The sequence below is a fragment of the Pseudorca crassidens genome, chromosome 9 (genome assembly GCF_039906515.1).
Source record: "Pseudorca crassidens isolate mPseCra1 chromosome 9, mPseCra1.hap1, whole genome shotgun sequence".
Classification (NCBI taxonomy): Eukaryota; Metazoa; Chordata; class Mammalia; order Artiodactyla; family Delphinidae; genus Pseudorca; species Pseudorca crassidens.
In genome coordinates, this window is record NC_090304.1 from 8,543,950 (window position 1) to 8,559,165 (window position 15,216).

General features: G+C 62.0%; 2 protein-coding genes across 15 annotated transcripts in view; one reads left to right on the top strand and one right to left on the bottom strand.

The window, feature by feature from the left end:
• Positions 1–427: 427 nt before the first annotated feature.
• Positions 428–5,517, top strand: RCOR2 (REST corepressor 2). Of its 3 annotated transcripts, none has more exons than XM_067748630.1 (12): positions 428–1,039; positions 1,767–1,823; positions 2,119–2,199; positions 2,438–2,490; positions 2,578–2,739; positions 2,847–2,971; positions 3,065–3,134; positions 3,224–3,439; positions 3,799–3,876; positions 3,994–4,051; positions 4,226–4,419; positions 4,541–5,517. In XM_067748630.1, exons 1-12 carry the CDS (start codon positions 913–915, stop codon positions 4,853–4,855), a joined length of 1,536 nt encoding a protein of 511 aa, XP_067604731.1. In that variant the 5' UTR covers positions 428–912; the 3' UTR covers positions 4,856–5,517. The 3 variants fall into 3 exon arrangements, with proteins under 3 accessions (XP_067604731.1, XP_067604732.1, XP_067604730.1); XM_067748629.1 differs by having other exon boundaries at positions 452–1,039; positions 4,187–4,419; XM_067748631.1 differs by lacking the exon at positions 4,226–4,419.
• A 202-nt stretch (positions 5,518–5,719) lies between these two features.
• Positions 5,720–15,216, bottom strand: part of MARK2 (microtubule affinity regulating kinase 2) — a 58,106-nt gene continuing 48,609 nt past the window's right edge. For 4 of the 12 annotated variants that reach the window (XM_067748616.1, XM_067748621.1, XM_067748627.1 and 1 more), the window contains 8 exons: positions 14,174–14,306; positions 13,811–13,992; positions 13,389–13,486; positions 12,434–12,595; positions 11,534–11,791; positions 10,472–10,498; positions 8,471–8,515; positions 5,720–7,876 (listed from right to left, as the gene is read on the bottom strand). In XM_067748616.1, the coding sequence (XP_067604717.1) occupies positions 7,516–7,876; positions 8,471–8,515; positions 10,472–10,498; positions 11,534–11,791; positions 12,434–12,595; positions 13,389–13,486; positions 13,811–13,992; positions 14,174–14,306 (1,266 nt within the window). In that variant the 3' untranslated portion in view covers positions 5,720–7,515. The remainder of the gene's footprint in view (positions 7,877–8,470; positions 8,516–10,471; positions 10,499–11,533; positions 11,792–12,433; positions 12,596–13,388; positions 13,487–13,810; positions 13,993–14,173; positions 14,307–15,216) is intronic. The other 8 variants (XM_067748617.1, XM_067748622.1, XM_067748623.1 and 5 more) reach the window with 8 other exon arrangements.

The window sequence follows — 15,216 nt, forward strand, 5'->3', positions numbered from 1 at the left end:
AGTCTGGGAGCTCGGGGGGCCCGCAGAGGAAAGCGCTCTCCACCCGGGTCCTGACCCCACCCCCTGGAGGTCTAGCCCCGGCCCCCAGGCCCCGCCCCCCGGGCCCTCCCTTCCACCCCAGGGCCAGATGTTCAGCTGGCGGAGGCATCGGCTGGGGGAGGGGTGCTGAGGCCGCAGCCGGCACTACTTCCCTGCCAGCAGCTTCATTGTGTGCGCGAGGAGCGAGCGGCGGCGGAGAGCGGGCGAGCGAGCAGCAGCCCGAGCGCGCCGTGGAGAGCGAGCGCGCCGGGGAGGGTGCGAGGCGGTGCCCGCGGCTGCGCTCCCCCGCCTCCCGGCAACTCTGCCCCAGCACCGCGCGCCGTGCGCGCCGTCCCGCCGCCGCCGCCGCCGCCAGCGCCGGGGCCCCGCCGGCTGCCGTCGCAGGCAGGGGTCTGGTCCGGGCAGGGGTCCCCTCCCGGGGACTGGGGCATCCTGGTGCAGCCGAGAGGCGCGGAGCCCGCCGGGGGCGGCAATCGCGCCGCAGCGCCCGCTCGCTGAACTGCGTGGGCAGGCGGGCATTGGGGCTCCAGGGCGCTCCGAGGGCAGAGTGCCCAGACTTCTCCGGGGAGCCCCAATTCCGTGGAGCGTCCAGAGCGAGCGCGCCCCAGCCCCACCGGACCTTGCGCTCATCCCCCGCGTACCCCACTTCTACACAAACTTTTTTGACACCCTCACCCGGGGGGGTCGCGGAGAGCGCTGGGCTGCCCGCTGGGCTCCTGCCCCGCCGGACCCTAGCCACGCTTGACCTCCTGCCTCTCGTAGCCTCAGTGGCGACCTCTCCAGGCCGGGCCGGGCACGGCACCCCAGGCGAGCGCGGCAACGACCGCTGCTCTCCGAAGGCTCCCGCGCCCCCCGGGGCAGCTGGGCGGGGTAATGCCCTCGGTGATGGAGAAGCCGAGCGCGGGCTCCGGGATCCTGTCCCGCAGCCGGGCCAAGACGGCGCCCAACGGCGGACAACCCCACTCGGAGGATGACAGCAGCGAGGAGGAGCACTCGCACGGTGAGCCCGGAGGCCTAGGGTTAAAGGCGCACCGGCCCGGGGGGGGGCGCGGAGCAGGGCGTGGGGGAGAGTTGCCGACCACGGGGGTATTATACGGATGGTTCCTGCCTTGCCTGTATTGGAGCCTGTGCCTTGCTTCTCCCCCGAGCCGGCACAGGGAATCTGGAGGCTGGGCCCCTAGCTGCCGAGGAGGCGGTCCTGCCTGCCCCCTCCCTGCCCTCAGTCCCCGAGGGACTCAGGCGTCCCTCCCTTTCACAGCTTGGGCTCCTCGTACCCTGCCACCTTGCAGGGGACTGAGGTCTGACTGGGGCAGGAGCTGGAAAGACACCTCCACACCGAGCTGTGGGGCTCCTGTGGTGGGGAGGAGCCTTGGATTCTCTGCAGGAGGGCTGTGGTCCAGGTCTAGGGGCAGCCCTCCAACCCCCCCAACTCACCCCCCCCCGTCAGAACAAAGGGCTCTGCTGGGCCTGGGCTTGAAAACTGGCCCCTGTCCTCTCCCCCACCCCCCATGGCTATGGCTAGGCAGGTCTCTCCCTTTTCCAGTTCCTTCTGTGGCTGAGGGTAACTGAGGGGAAGATCAGGGAAAAGTGAGCCTCCTGGAAGATGGGGGCCCTGGGTGGTCAGGAAGGAGAACTCCAGGCCAGCCACCTCCCCCGCCACATCCTCCCGTCCTCCCTCCCTCCCTGGAGTCCTGACTGCCTCCCCCCACCCCCCACCGGCTCCACAGACAGCATGATCCGCGTTGGAACCAATTACCAGGCCGTAATTCCGGAGTGCAAGCCTGGTGAGTGGCAGGACAGGCTGTGAAGGGAGGGGACTGGAGGGCCCATGGCTTGGCCCTGAGCCCCACCTGGGGGAACCCTTGGCTGGCGCCCACTGTAAGGACAGGCGGGGGTGGGTGGCCGGCCCTGTGGCATGGTTAGTTTTCCTGCTCTGCCTTCCTGTCTGGGTCTCTGTCCCTCTTTCCCCTCTGGGCCTCACCTCGCGGGCCCCACTCCTCCGCTGCCCTCTGGCCGTGGGTCCAGGCCAGCGCCACCAGGCTGATGATGTCTTCCCTCCTTTGCTCCGTTGCCTTTCAGAGAGCCCCGCACGCTACAGTAACAAGGAGCTGAAGGGGATGTTGGTGTGGTCGCCCAACCACTGTGTGTCAGATGCCAAGCGTGAGTGGGGTGGGACCCTGGGCTCATGCATACCCTTGGGAGCTGGGGCCTGGGGTTCATGCCAGCTGGCAGCCAGCTCTTCTCAGAAGTGGGCTGGAGGCTGAGATGTGTGGGTTCAGCCCCTGTCCTGGGGCTCAGGCTCAGGGGCCTAGCCCCTGGGGGCATACCCCTTTCCGGGCAGGCCTGGCTTAGGGGTTGTAACCCCTCCTCCAAGACCTGGCTCCTCCCGCCCCTGCAGTTGACAAGTACATTGCGATGGCCAAGGAGAAGCATGGTTACAACATCGAGCAGGTGAGCCTTGGCCCCGCAGGGATTTGGGGTGGAGACGGGACAGTGCTGCGGGCAGCTGAGCCTGAGTTGTCCCCTCTCCTGGGCCAGGCACTGGGCATGCTCCTGTGGCACAAGCATGACGTAGAGAAGTCGCTGGCTGACCTGGCCAACTTCACCCCGTTCCCGGACGAGTGGACGGTAGAGGACAAGGTGCTGTTTGAACAGGCCTTCGGCTTCCACGGCAAATGTTTCCAGCGGATCCAGCAGATGGTAAAGCCCTCCACCCCCGCCAGTGCTCCTTGGCCCCTTCTTTCTGTTAAGCCTAACCGAGGCCCAGAGTCTTAGGTGGGCCCCAGCCTCTGGCGTTGCCCCTCCAGCTGCCTGACAAGCTGATACCCAGCCTGGTGAAGTATTACTACTCTTGGAAGAAGACCCGCAGCCGGACCAGTGTGATGGACAGACAGGCTCGGCGGCTGGGGGGCCGAAAGGACAAAGAAGACAGGTGGGGGGCTCAGGGAGGCTCTGGGTGGGGGTAAACTGAGCTCCTGGGGGTCCTGGCCCCTGCCTTACCCGGCCTTGGCCCCCGTGTAAGCAGTGATGAGCTTGAAGAGGGACGAGGAGCCGTGAGTGAGGGGGAGCCGGACGCTGGAGACCCCAAGAGAGAGGTGAGGTCCCAGAGCTCCTCTGGCCCTGCCCGCCTGCCCGCCCTCTCCCTGGGCTCTGCACCACCCACCTCCTCTCCTTTCCCTGGCAGCCTCTGCCCTCTCGGCCCCTGAATGCCCGCCCAGGTCCAGGAAAGAAGGAGGCCCAGGGGTCTCAGTACCGCCACCATCCGCTGCGAACTCGGCGGCGCCCTCCCAAGGGCATGTACCTGAGCCCCGAGGGCCTCACTGCCGTGTCAGGGAGCCCGGACCTTGCCAACCTCACACTTCGAGGCCTCGACTCCCAGCTCATCTCCCTCAAGCGCCAGGTGGGGGGCCCGAGGAAAGAAGGGGCCAGGCAAAGGGGACAGTCGGCAGCTGGGAACTATGATTGGGGGCAGCTGGAGGCGTAAGGGAGGTCGTGTGGATGCCAAGCCTGCCTCTGCCCCATCTTCTGGGCTTCTGGGTAACTTAGTGTTCTTTTCTGGACATTGAAAAAAACAAACAAACCTGGTCTTTGAAAAGGGGCAAACCCCAGTGTCTCCTCTACTGAATGGTTGTGAGGGAGAGATGAGGTAGATGGTGGGTGGCAAAGAGCTTTGCTGGGCAGTGGGGCCTTGGTGAGGGTTGGTGTTGACGGCCTCCCTGGCTTGGAACTTGATGTCCCTTCCTTGCCTTGCCTTCCCAGGTGCAAAGCATGAAACAGACCAACAGCAGCCTCCGCCAGGCCCTGGAGGGGGGCATCGACCCGCTCCGCCCCCCCGAGGTGAGGCTGCGCTTCAAGTCCGGGTGCAGGAGGGGGCAGAAAGGGGAGTTTCTCTTGGGTAGCAGGGCCTCTGTTCCCATATGTTTGAGTCTCAAGGACATATTCCTTGCGCCCCAGGCCAACACCAAGTTCAACTCCCGCTGGACCACGGATGAGCAGCTTTTGGCAGTACAAGGTGGGTGAGACTCGGAGAATAGAGCGCCCCAGGAGCCTCTCCTGCCCTCCGAGGAGCTGGGGCAGAGGGGGAGGATCAGGGAAGTAACTAGTTCTAAGGGGGCATTCACACCTGCTGCCCTTTTGACCCTTGCAGCCATCCGTAGGTATGGCAAAGACTTTGGGGCTATTGCAGAGGTGATTGGGAACAAGACTCTGACCCAGGTGAAGACCTTCTTTGTGAGCTACCGGCGCCGCTTCAATCTGGAGGAGGTGCTGCAGGAATGGGAGGCCGAGCAGGATGGGGCCCCTGGAGCCCCCCCGGTCCCCATGGAGGAGGCTAGGAGAGGGGCTCCCTTGCCAGCCCCGGCCCTAGAGGAAGACGATGAGGTGAGAAGGGGAGAGAGAGCGAAACGCTTCAGAGAACAGAGGAGAGGAACCGCCTCCGTCCTTAGCCTGGGCTGAGGGTGTGCTTGAGCCTGGTTTCTCACTCTTCTCTTGCCCCTCTCAGGTCCAGATTACATCTGTGTCGACATCAGGACCCCGATCGGGGCCCCCTGCGCCGCCCCCTCCTCCGCCTCCCACCTCGCTGTCCCAGCCGCCGCCACTGCTGAGGCCACCTTTGCCCACGGCTCCCACCCTGCTCCGCCAGCCACCCCCACTCCAGCAGGGCCGCTTCCTCCAGCCCCGGCTGGCCCCCAACCAGCCCCCACCACCTCTTATCCGCCCTGCCCTGGCTGCCTCCCGCCACGGTGCCCGCCCCGGACCTCAGCCCGCACCCACCCTGGCTGGAGCCCCCCTGGAGCCTCCAGCACCCTCGCTCTGAGCCCTGAGGCCCTCCACCAACCAGAGGCTCCAGAACCCCTTTGCCGGACGTCCTCGGGGACCTCCAGCTTCACAGAGGACAGAAGAGACTAGAGCTCTCGCCAGGTCTTTCGAAGACCCAGCGCTGCCGACAGGGGCACAGCCTGGACCCCCGCGGGTTCTGCACGTCTTTCTGGCAGCCAGCCTGTCTCCACCCCCACCCCAGCCAGGGTCTGGGGCCTTCTGAGGCTGGCCCGAGGGTACTTTTCCTGGCTGGGACTGGAACGGCTGCCTCCTAGTCTGCCAGGGCCTGGCCTAGGGGTCCTGCCCTTCGTGTGTAGGGGGTAGTGACCATAGCCTGGGGGGGGGGGCGGAGAGGACAGTTTAGTGTGTTGGCTGTTCTTCCTCTTCCCCTTCTTTTAGCAATAAGTCTGGGGTGAGGTGGGGAGGGAGCTGGAGGGGGGAAGTGGGCAGAAAGGTTCCTTGGGGCCTGACAGCAGCAGAGGCTGAAGAGGTAGCTCTCCAGTCTTCAGGGGGCCGGGTGGAAAGTGCCGAGGAGCCCTGAGGGTGCCCACTGTGCCCACCGCCCAGAAGTTTAGAGAAAGGAGGGTTGGGAACATATGCAGACATGGGTTTATTTTTCAATGTTTTTAAAAAATAAATAAAACCTTCAAGCTCACTGAATCCTCTTTCCCTTTTGGTTTAAGGGTCTTGGGCTTTGCTTCCTGTCTGTGCCATGAGGGTGGGGAGGGATCCCGCCCAGCACCGGCCTTTCCCCAGGCCCCAGACAGGAATCAGTTCTCCCCTGTGAGGCAGGCAGGCTGGGCCACATCTTGCCCAGGGGGACTGGGTCCCTGCCCAGTAGAAAGAAACAGGAGGAGGCAGCTCAGATTCCAAACATTCTCTTTATTACGTGTTTGATCCAGAGGAGAAACTAAGTGCAGGAAGGGGGGCTGGGTGGGGAGGGGCCACCTTGCCTGGGAGGCCCCCCCCCAGCCCCTGGCCACCACCCCCTTTGGGAGCCAAGCCTTGCCCTCCCGGCCCCTCGGAGCACCCGGGCTGTTCCATAGGGCAGGAGGGGGGAGGGAAGAAGGGAGGGGGAGCCCTTGGTGGGAGCCGGAGCCCGCATTCAGGGCTTGGGGCAGGAGGGCTGAGGTTGGCGAGGCCCCTTCCTGGGAACCAAGGGCTCGACTTGCCACGGAGCCAGGCCTGGGAGTGGGGTGATGAGTAGGAGTGGAGTCATCATAAATCAAAAAAAAAAATAAAATAAAATAATAAAATAAAAAATAAAACCCATCACAAAAAATGTACAACTCAGGTGAGGGTAGAGGCAGCCTCTGTTCAGGACCCCCTCCCCCAATTTCTCAAGAACAGAAACAGCAGAGAAATAAATTAAGGGATGCAGCGGCTGCCACCAGCCAAGCGCCCATAACCAGCCACTCCCACGCTGGCTGCAGAGGTTAGCAAGCTGGGAGTCACTTGGCCTATCTGTCCCCCCCACCCTGTGGAGGGCAGAGGCTCCCGGCCCTGCTGCCCTGTCCAGCCTCCCGCCAGGCGGCCGGCCACGGGGGCCCCCGGGCAGTGTCTCCTGAGAGGAGGGGCGACAGTGTGAGGAAGAAAAGGCAAGGCCAAGAGATGAGTGGTGAGGGAAGTCACTGCTATGGAACTAACTGGTGCCCAGATTAATGCCAATGAAGGGGAGCAGTGGGGAGAGGGACGGCGAGGGGGGCTGTGCTTTCAGACAAAGGCTCTCCCAGAACGGAGAATGCCCAGCGTCCCTGTTGCGGAGACTAGCAGCCCAGGCGGCCCCCTGGGGGCCGAGGAGCCCATCTGCCCTGCGGTCCCCTCCCCTCTCCCAGCCCTGGGGTCAGCCCCGCCTTCTACCCAGGAGGGGGTGGGAGAAGATGGCACAGACTTTTTGAGGAGGGGAACAAAAGTCCCCACAGCAGCTTGTGGAAGGAAATGCCCAGCCTCTGGGGAAGGAGGGGCAGAGGATACAGTGTGGAGGGAGGCCGAGCCCCGCGCCTAGCCTGCCAGCCCCAGAGCAGCCGCCAGTCCCACCGCTTCAGGGCTGTGCGGCACCCCTGCCCCCAGCCCCCAGCCGCCCAGGCCTCCAGCCCAGGGGCCTGAGGTCAGGGGAAGGCCACCTCTGGTGGTTTGCTTGGAGGGGAAGGAGAGGAGAGGGGAGAAGCCCAAAGTGGGCCTGGCGGAGGGCCTGACAGGGAACTCCACCACTCTTGCCTGAGAGTGTTCCAGCCCTGAGCCACCCTCCCGGGAAACCCCACAGATCCAGTCTCGACTGTCCCAATGGGGCAGGGAGGAAAGGTGGCCGCTGGGATTTTTTTTTTTCTTTTTTCTTTTTGGTAATAAAAAATTTCTTGGTTTAGGCGAAATACTCTGTGCAACCGCAGTACCGAGGGGGAGCCCTGCCCCCCACCCCTCCCTCCCCTTCCTTTGCCTCCTGTGGGAGAGAGGGGGGAAGGGGGACTATCTGGGCAGGGGTAAATGTGGGGGGGAGAGAACCATCTCCCAACCCCCACAAACATGGAAGAAGAAACTGAGAAGGGCGGGGAGGGGAGACACACCAATCCGTCTCTGCAGTCCCGCCCGGGCAGGCGGAGCGCCGGCCCCAGCAGCTAAGTCCGGCTGGCCGCCCCCGCCGCCCCCACTCCCGGCAGCCTGTTAAAGCTTCAGCTCGTTGGCTATTTTGGAGGCAATGTTTTTGAAGGCCATGGAGGTGCCCGATATCCGCTTAAACCGAACACCGTTGAGAGACAGCCGCGGCAGTTTGCACACCTCCATCTCCCACTGCACGAAGTTCTCGTGGCCCGGCGTGCCGTGCATGCACAGCAGCATGTACTTCTCGTGCAGCTCGCTCTGGCAGCTGTTCGCGTCCAGCACCTTGCGGATCTCACGCATCATCTCGTTGGGCTCCATGGAGCTCGTGGTCTTCATGCTCCACGTGAAGCGTAGCGAGCGGGGCTTGGCCTCCCGAAACTCCTCCTTTTCCTTGTCACTGCCGCCGCTGCCCACCACGTGAGGTCTGCGGAGAGGGCAGAGGCGGGCGTCAGGCGCCCCAGCCACAGGACAGCCCCCCTGGCAGATGGACCCCGAGACCAGAGAGGAGAGCGGGAGGGTGCCCGGGAGGCGGCAGTGCTGGAAGAGGGAGCGTTAGACCTGGCCCAGGGAGCAGAGGAGTGGGCGGTCTCATCTCTCAGGGTAGAGAAGGCGAGAAGCCAGCCCCTGGCAGGGGGTGACAAGGTGACAGCGCCATGCTTTCCTGGGAAGAGGGCAGGGTCAGGGAAGAAAGGGGAGCACGCGCTCAGTAGCCCTGAGCAGTTCACAGACTGGACAGAAAGAAGTGACTGGAGCTTGTCGAGGGGTAGGAGTCTAGAGTCCCAACCGCCTGGCCCAGGCAGGGCTCTTGCTTCCAGAACACATCAGACCTGAGGAGAAGGGCCCACACCCACCGCAGCGGGGCTGCGGGGGTCCTCTGAGGAAAGGGAGGCCCCAAGAGGGGGAGGACAGGGCGCAAGCATGGGAGGAAGAGCCGGGTGGCAGAAGGAAGAGGAGTGGGAGGCTCGTGGCAGGGCCGGCGGCCCAGGCAGGGCGGGCGCTGGCTCTGGCCCCCTCTCACCTGAGCGTCTCCACTCGGTCTTTGCTTTCAGGTTCATTCAGGTTCCTCAAAAAACAGAGCGAGGGAGAGTTTAGTGCTGGGACCTCTGTGAGGGCGGGTCTGGGGGAGGTGCCGCCGGTGGGCGGGCGGGCGGGCGGGACCCAAGCCCAGAGACCACTCGCCCACCACCTAGCAGGCCAACATGGCAGCTCAACTGTCCCTCTCCAACAGGGAGCCCAGCACGCGGGGCCTGCCCCTCCCCACACTCTCAAAGACGGGTGCCGGGAGGAGCCAGGGGAGGAGGAGGGTGTGGACGTGCGGGCACACGCATGGCGCACACAGCCCACAGCCAGAGCTCGCGCGCAGGGCGGCTTCTGCACTAGCACCCCCTGAGTGGGTCTCAGAACTGTAGTCCTCTTGGAGGGAAGGGCGGCGGGGGGGGATAAATAGAGGTCTCTCTCAGGAGGCTCAAACGGCCAAGGGCCGGACCTGCTTTGAGTACGCCTGGGGCTCAGTGCCTGGGACTGGGTGGGGAGGAGATGGGCCCTGAGGCCGGCTGTAGACAAGCCCACCTCCCCCATTCTTTTATAACTCCCCTGCCTGCCAGGCCATCTGCTGATACAGAAGGGAGGACAGAGGGCAGAGCAGGGCAGACACCTTGGGAGGGTGGGTGGGGAAGAGGTCTGGCCCCGCTGAGCGGCTTCTCCAGCTCCTGGCTGGAAGATGGGTGCCTGGAGCTGGGAAATTGGGGAGTGCAGAGGAGGGCAAGGATGTAAGGAGGAGTGAGAGAGAGCAGCGGCAGCACATGTAAAAGGAACACAAAGACACAACAGACACACGAATGCAAACAAGTGCACTGCGAGCAGGGAGCCTGGGCCGTGCAGGGGAAGGAGCCTGGCTGCTCTCTCCGGCCCCACCTGGCTCCTGCCCTGTGGGTGGAGGTACCCTGCAGGGCAGGCCCCCACTGGGGCCCCATGAGTCAACAGCCAGCCATGCAGTGAAGAGCTGGGTGGCGAGCAGCGGGTGGAAGGGGGAAAGCCTGAACACCCTGTCTTGGCCGTCGTTCTGTCAGCTGGGGCACCAAAGGGGCTGGGCTGACGGCCTTGGGGAACCAGGGCTCCCAACCTGGCCCTTGGTCCTCAGCTTGGTATTTGGCCCACCCAGGCCACCAGAGAGGATGAAGACAGGGCCAGGAGCTGGCCCAGGAAGGGAGACGCCTGAGGGAGGGGGGATCTCCCACTGTTTGGCCAGGGCTTAGGGGTAGACGGCCCCTGCCCTAGAATGTCCCAGCTTCTGGCTCTTCGGAAGTCACAGGCCATAACTGGAGAACACAGCCCAGAGAGGACGCAGCCTGATTCATCCAGAAACGTCTGGAGGTAGGAGGTATGCTGGGGGTGGGGGTGGGGTCGGCCTAGTTCTGCAGGAGCTGCCAGAAGGGGGTGCTGTGCCCCGCTCGTGAGGCAAAGGCTCCTTCGGCCTGGAGGCGTCAGGCTGAAGTCTTGAGACCCCAGTGTCCCTGTAGTACCTCCAAAGTCCTGCCATCCCAGAGGACAGGGGCAAGAGGCCACACAGCCCTGAAGTTCAGGGCACCAGGGAAGGGGAAGCCCAGGAGACCCAGAATGAGATACCATCCCAGATGCACTTTCGACCCCGGTGGAGCTTCCTCAGAGCGCATGCACAGACACGAGAAAGGGCTGGAAAAGGAACCCAACGCGCTTGTGACCAAAACCCAGGGTAGGGGATTGGGGGGAAGGAGACAATCTTAAAGGGAGAATTCCCTGAGAAGGTCCCCCTTGCTTGGGGACAGGCCCATCGTTTTCAGAGTCATTTGCCCTGAGTGGGCAAACGTGGCCTTGTGGGCCGCCCAGGCAGAGGCCGTCTTCATCCCTTTAAGATGGCAGAGAGAGGACCCCACAGACATGGTTTAGCAGATGCAGGAGGGAGCAAGAGCCAGAAAAGGGGAGTTAGTGATGGAGGCAGGACACAGGACACAGACGCACACACAGCGGGCTCAACGCCTACCTTCTGGCAAACCTGAAAGACAGATTTCTAAAAAAACAAACAAAAAAAGACAAAATAAAAAAAGAAATAAAAAAAAAAAACCAACAAGACGGTATGTGGATAAGCAGGTGGGGAGTGGGCTTTACAGGTTCAAGGGTTACCCCACTTGTGGAAGAGCCGCTCAGCGAGACTAGAGTCCCAGACATCCCCATCTGCTCACGCCCCACCCTGCAGCCCTACACCCGCATTCCGGGGCTGGAAAGGGGCATGGCTTGGCTACTCTAGCTGAGTGGAATGAAGTGCAGGAGGAAGGGCAGGCAAACCTGTTCTCTCCAAGGCTCCTGCTGCTTCCTGAGCTACACTAAGATGGTTGAGGAAGTGGTGGGATGGAGACAGGGAGCAGCCCAAGAGGCCACATTACTGGATGCACCTCAAGAATCAACGCTGTCCTTTTGGGTCATCAGGGGCCAGGCGTGAGAAACCTCACGAAGAGAACCTTCACCCTGGTTCCCACGTAGGAAAGCGTCAGAGTGCCTCAGGCTGCAAGGGAGCCATCCTAGGCCCCCACCAGCTATTTCATTTATGGCCTTCATCCTGGCAACCCCCAGCCCCCCAGCAGAGGAACGTGGCAGAGGGGAGTGGCTGCAGCCAGACAAAACCGACTGGGTGGGGAGAAAGGAGGTCAAAGGGGGCAAGACAAGAGACCAGGAGAAACTCTCCTTGCCGGCCCAGCCTGGCTCAGGCCTCATGACTTTGCAGCTGCGTCACCAAATATAAGTTTCCATGGGAACCCAGGAGAGACGAGGGGGGCTTTTATTTTAGCATCTGAGTTCACACTCTCCTAGAGAGGAGGCGGCATCGGCCATCTGCTCGGGCCAGAGAACAAGGAGTTGGGGAGGCCTGAGAGGGACGGATGGGTCTGGGCATCTCAGGTGCCAACAAAGACTCAATTTCTTAGGCTTCCTGAGGTTTCTAACCCTGGGACCTGATCCCAGCTCTAACCCCCGGTGTCCTCATCCCCACCCCCAGGCAAGGTGGAAGGCCTGGCCTCAGCCTCTCTGCCGCCCTAGGCCCCCTACTCACCTGCGTACAAACTTGGAAGTGAATTTGCTGAAGATGCTCCCCGAGGCCCCCCGCCGGCCCTGGCTGTTGCCAGAGGGAGAGGCTGGGGTCACACCGTAGGGCAAATTCTGCTGGTCCCGCACCTGCCGGAGCTGCCCAGCGTGGAAGGTGCTTCGACTGGAAACACCCCGGGGAAAATTAGTTCGGTCTGGGGCTCCACCGCTGCTGCTGATGTTGTGGGCGGAGGGGGAGGCGACAGGGACACGCTGGGGGGCTGTGCTGTGAGAAAAGAGGTGGGGGGTGGGGAAATGCATCAGGGCATGAGAACGCCATCAGCACCGAGCATCTGGAGCTCCCTGGCGTGGGAAAGGGAAGGGGGACGCTAGGGCAGAGGCAGCCATCACAGAGGACACAGAAGGAAGGGGTGTGACCACTGAGGACACCAGTAAGGAAGATGTTTGGGTGGAGGGGGAAGGAGATGGTTTGGGGGAGGGAGGGGAGGCAGGGAAGGATATGTGTGTGGAGAGCAGTACAGGATGGAGAGAAGAGGCTCCTTGGGAGCTAGGCAGTCTGGAACCTCAAGGGGACAATGTTGACCAACCCTCAAGGATTGAGTCCCTGTGATGCTGACTGTCCCCGGGGTCCTAAGGAAGTCCAGGAAGGCTCAGAACAAAAAGGCTTCCTTCTGGAGCCTCGGGACGGCTTCTTGCATATCTGTTCTGAGAGGGAGAACTGGAGGAAAAGAGGGGCATTAAGCTATTTTTTGTGTCCTCTACTTCCTGGCTGCAGGGGACAGCCATCTCTTGTGGCTAAGATGCCAAAAACAGAGCAGGACCCCCAGGTGGGAAGAAATTGTGGGGGGCGGGGGGGTGGGGGGTGGGCTGAGGGCAGCAGGTGTATCAGCTGCCCCAGCACACTTGCCTGGGCCGCGGCACCTCACAGTTACTGTCCGTGGGGGGCAGCCCAGTGGCCTTGTTGGGGTGCACGGAGGCCGACATGGATTTCTGGTGCTGGCGGGGCCGGGCCGCAGAGACCGCGGCGGAAGCAGAAGCCGTGGAGGCCCGGGACCCTGGCATGGTTAGGCTAGGAGACAAAAGCAGTGGAGAGGCCTGGGTTAGGGGTGGGTGGGGGCAGGAGGCTCCGGTTAGGAAGCACAGGCAGGGCGGGAAGGGCCAGAGCTGGGGAGCCTCGGCAGGATGCAGGTCAGGCCCAGGAGCAGCAACGGGGCACAAGTCAGAGCCGAGGGAGGCAGGGTAAGTAGGGAGTAAGGAAGGCGAGGCAGGCCAGAGCCTAGGGAAGGAAACCCAGAGTGCAGGGAAGCCAACAGGAGGCAACTGCCTCCGGGCTGCACTGGTCTCCTAGAAATTCTAAGAACAAGGATGTGTTGTCGCCAGAAAGAGCAGCGTGTTGCTAAGGGGAATTTTCATTAAGCTCAGAAGACAAGGAGCCAGGAACTCAACATGACGGTCAAGGTTAGGGGGGCTCTGCTCTCATGGGCACAGCTAGAGTCACCCTCAATGTGTGCACGCTTCAGGTGGGCATCTCTCGGTCCTGCCCTGAGCTGGGGCCCCTCAGGCACTGACGCCCAGAAGAGTGCAGTTGCCACGCCCTGGCTGCAGTCAAGAAGCAAGAAGGCAGCTGAGATGACCATGGAGTCACACTCGATCCACCGTAAGGAGCGGTCACAGGAGCACAGGGGAGAGGAGGAGGGGGTGGGGAGAGCAGGGAGGAGGTGCTGGCGTGTGGAAGGCTGGACTGGACAGAGCCAGGATGGGACTCCAGGGGGCAGGACAGGAAGATGGTGCTGCTGACAGACGTCACCGCTGGGAGAGGTGGCTCCCGGGAAATACGGCAGGCAGGGCCCAGGCCTGCTCACCTGTCTTTGCCGTTCTGGATGGAGGCCTGGCCAAGGCTGGCCCTCTCCAAAAGTGGGGAATTCCTGCTTCGATTTGTGCTGGTGGAGAGGACGCTGTTCTGTGGGGAATAAAGGGCAGAGTGGTATCACAGAAAACCAAAGTGTTCTACTGGCAGGTTCACAAAACCTGCTCCCCCTCCCCCTTCCACCACGAGCAGTCGGGCTGGGAAAAGAACGGATTTTGCTTTTACCCTGTGGGGCAGGGTTTTCTACAGTAAGCTGAAGTGGCCCCGGGGCGGAAGGTCAGGTAGGCAGCCAAAGGGAGCTGGGTCTGCATTAAGGAAAGAGCTGCCTGGAGAGGGCAGGCCCCACAGCAGGAGCCGGGAGGATGGGGAGGAGAGGTGGGGCTGGCCAGGAGGAGGGAGGGGGTGGGCGTGGCTCACCGTGGAGGGGGTGGGGGTGGTCTTCTTCCTCTCCAGCCCAGGCAGGGGGCTGGCGGGCACTTTGGCTGTGCTGCTGGCCTTCCGCCCTGGCTCCCGGTCCTCCTCAGGCCGCTTGTTTTCTGCGTTGTTACTCTGAGTCTTCTTAGAGTAGGAATTAGAAGTGGGAATGGCAGGACCAGCTGCTGGGCCAGAGGACAGTGGGAATGGGTAAGGGCAAGTTGGAGGGAAGTTAAGTGACTTGCCCAAGGACATGCTACTAATAAGGGCTGAACAGGGATGGAAACTCAGCTGTGTCATCCAAAGCCCCAAGAACCCATCAGGAGAGGGGTGAGTCCCCCACCTGCAGCTCCCAGAAGTACTCACCCTGGTCGCTAAAGCGCCGCTGCTTGGGGTTGGCTGAGACGCTGCGCTGTACCTTGTGGGAGGGGGAAGGGGCACTGCTATTGGTCAGATCAGCTGAAGGCCGGGGTTTCAAGGTGATGGTGTCGCCCTCCAGCTGCAAGAACACAAAAGGGAGGGCAGAAGTCATGAACAGTTGCCTAGGGATGACCGCACTTACACATTCCTGCCTGACACAAATCCACCCCAGGCTCCCACGAGACATACCCCCTGCAAGACCAACGTGCATCTAAATACAGACTCACGGAGACAAGTCCCAACACAGACCCTGAAAAACACAGTCAAAGACACACCAACCTCCCCAAAAAGAGCCCCGCCCTCAGAGTGGGGTACACACACCACACACATAAGAGTGCACATTCAGACTCAGAGACACCCCCAACACCTCCTGAGCAGGCTAAGCCAAGAATCAAGAAAGGGCGTCCAGCACCGCCAGGCGGAGCGCAGGACGGGGAGGCCACGAGTGGAGGTGGGGACACACAGATGGTGAGCAAGGCCCTACTCCCACAGAGACCCAGGGATTCAGGCGCAGACATGGGTACCCATACGAGCAGAACAATAATCACGAAGCCTCCAGATGCACAGACAGGAGGATGGACGTACATGCACACAGATACATATACCCAGACACAAGCTCTAGGCAGAAGCAACACACAGGCTCAAGATTCCTGTAAGACAGACACAGAGCACCCAGGAACCCAGACTTCCAGATACAGAGAGACACAAACATATCGAAACAGTCAGAGACTTCTAGAGCCAACACAGAACTGACCCAGCCAGAATGACCTAGACCCAGTCTAACCAACACAGAATGAGCCAGATCTACTCACCCGTATGGAAACCCAGACCCAGGCCCAGACCCCACCAGCTTCCCTACTGAATTATTGATGGAAATTAGTGAAAGCAAAAGCCAGGGGACCTTAGCACCACCAGAGATGAGGCTTAAAATTAGTCAGTAGAGAGCACACCTACTCAGAGATGAGCTTCTGCCCTCAATAGCTGCTAGA

Coding starts and splice junctions, on each gene's coding strand:
- RCOR2 (XM_067748629.1), top strand. CDS start 913: ATGCCCTCGGTGATGGAGAAGCCGAGCGCGGGCTCCGGGATCCTGTCC. Junction 1,040..1,766: donor CGAGGAGGAGCACTCGCACG/GTGAGCCCGGAG, acceptor CCGGCTCCACAG/ACAGCATGATCCGCGTTGGA. Junction 2,200..2,437: donor CTGTGTGTCAGATGCCAAGC/GTGAGTGGGGTG, acceptor CCGCCCCTGCAG/TTGACAAGTACATTGCGATG.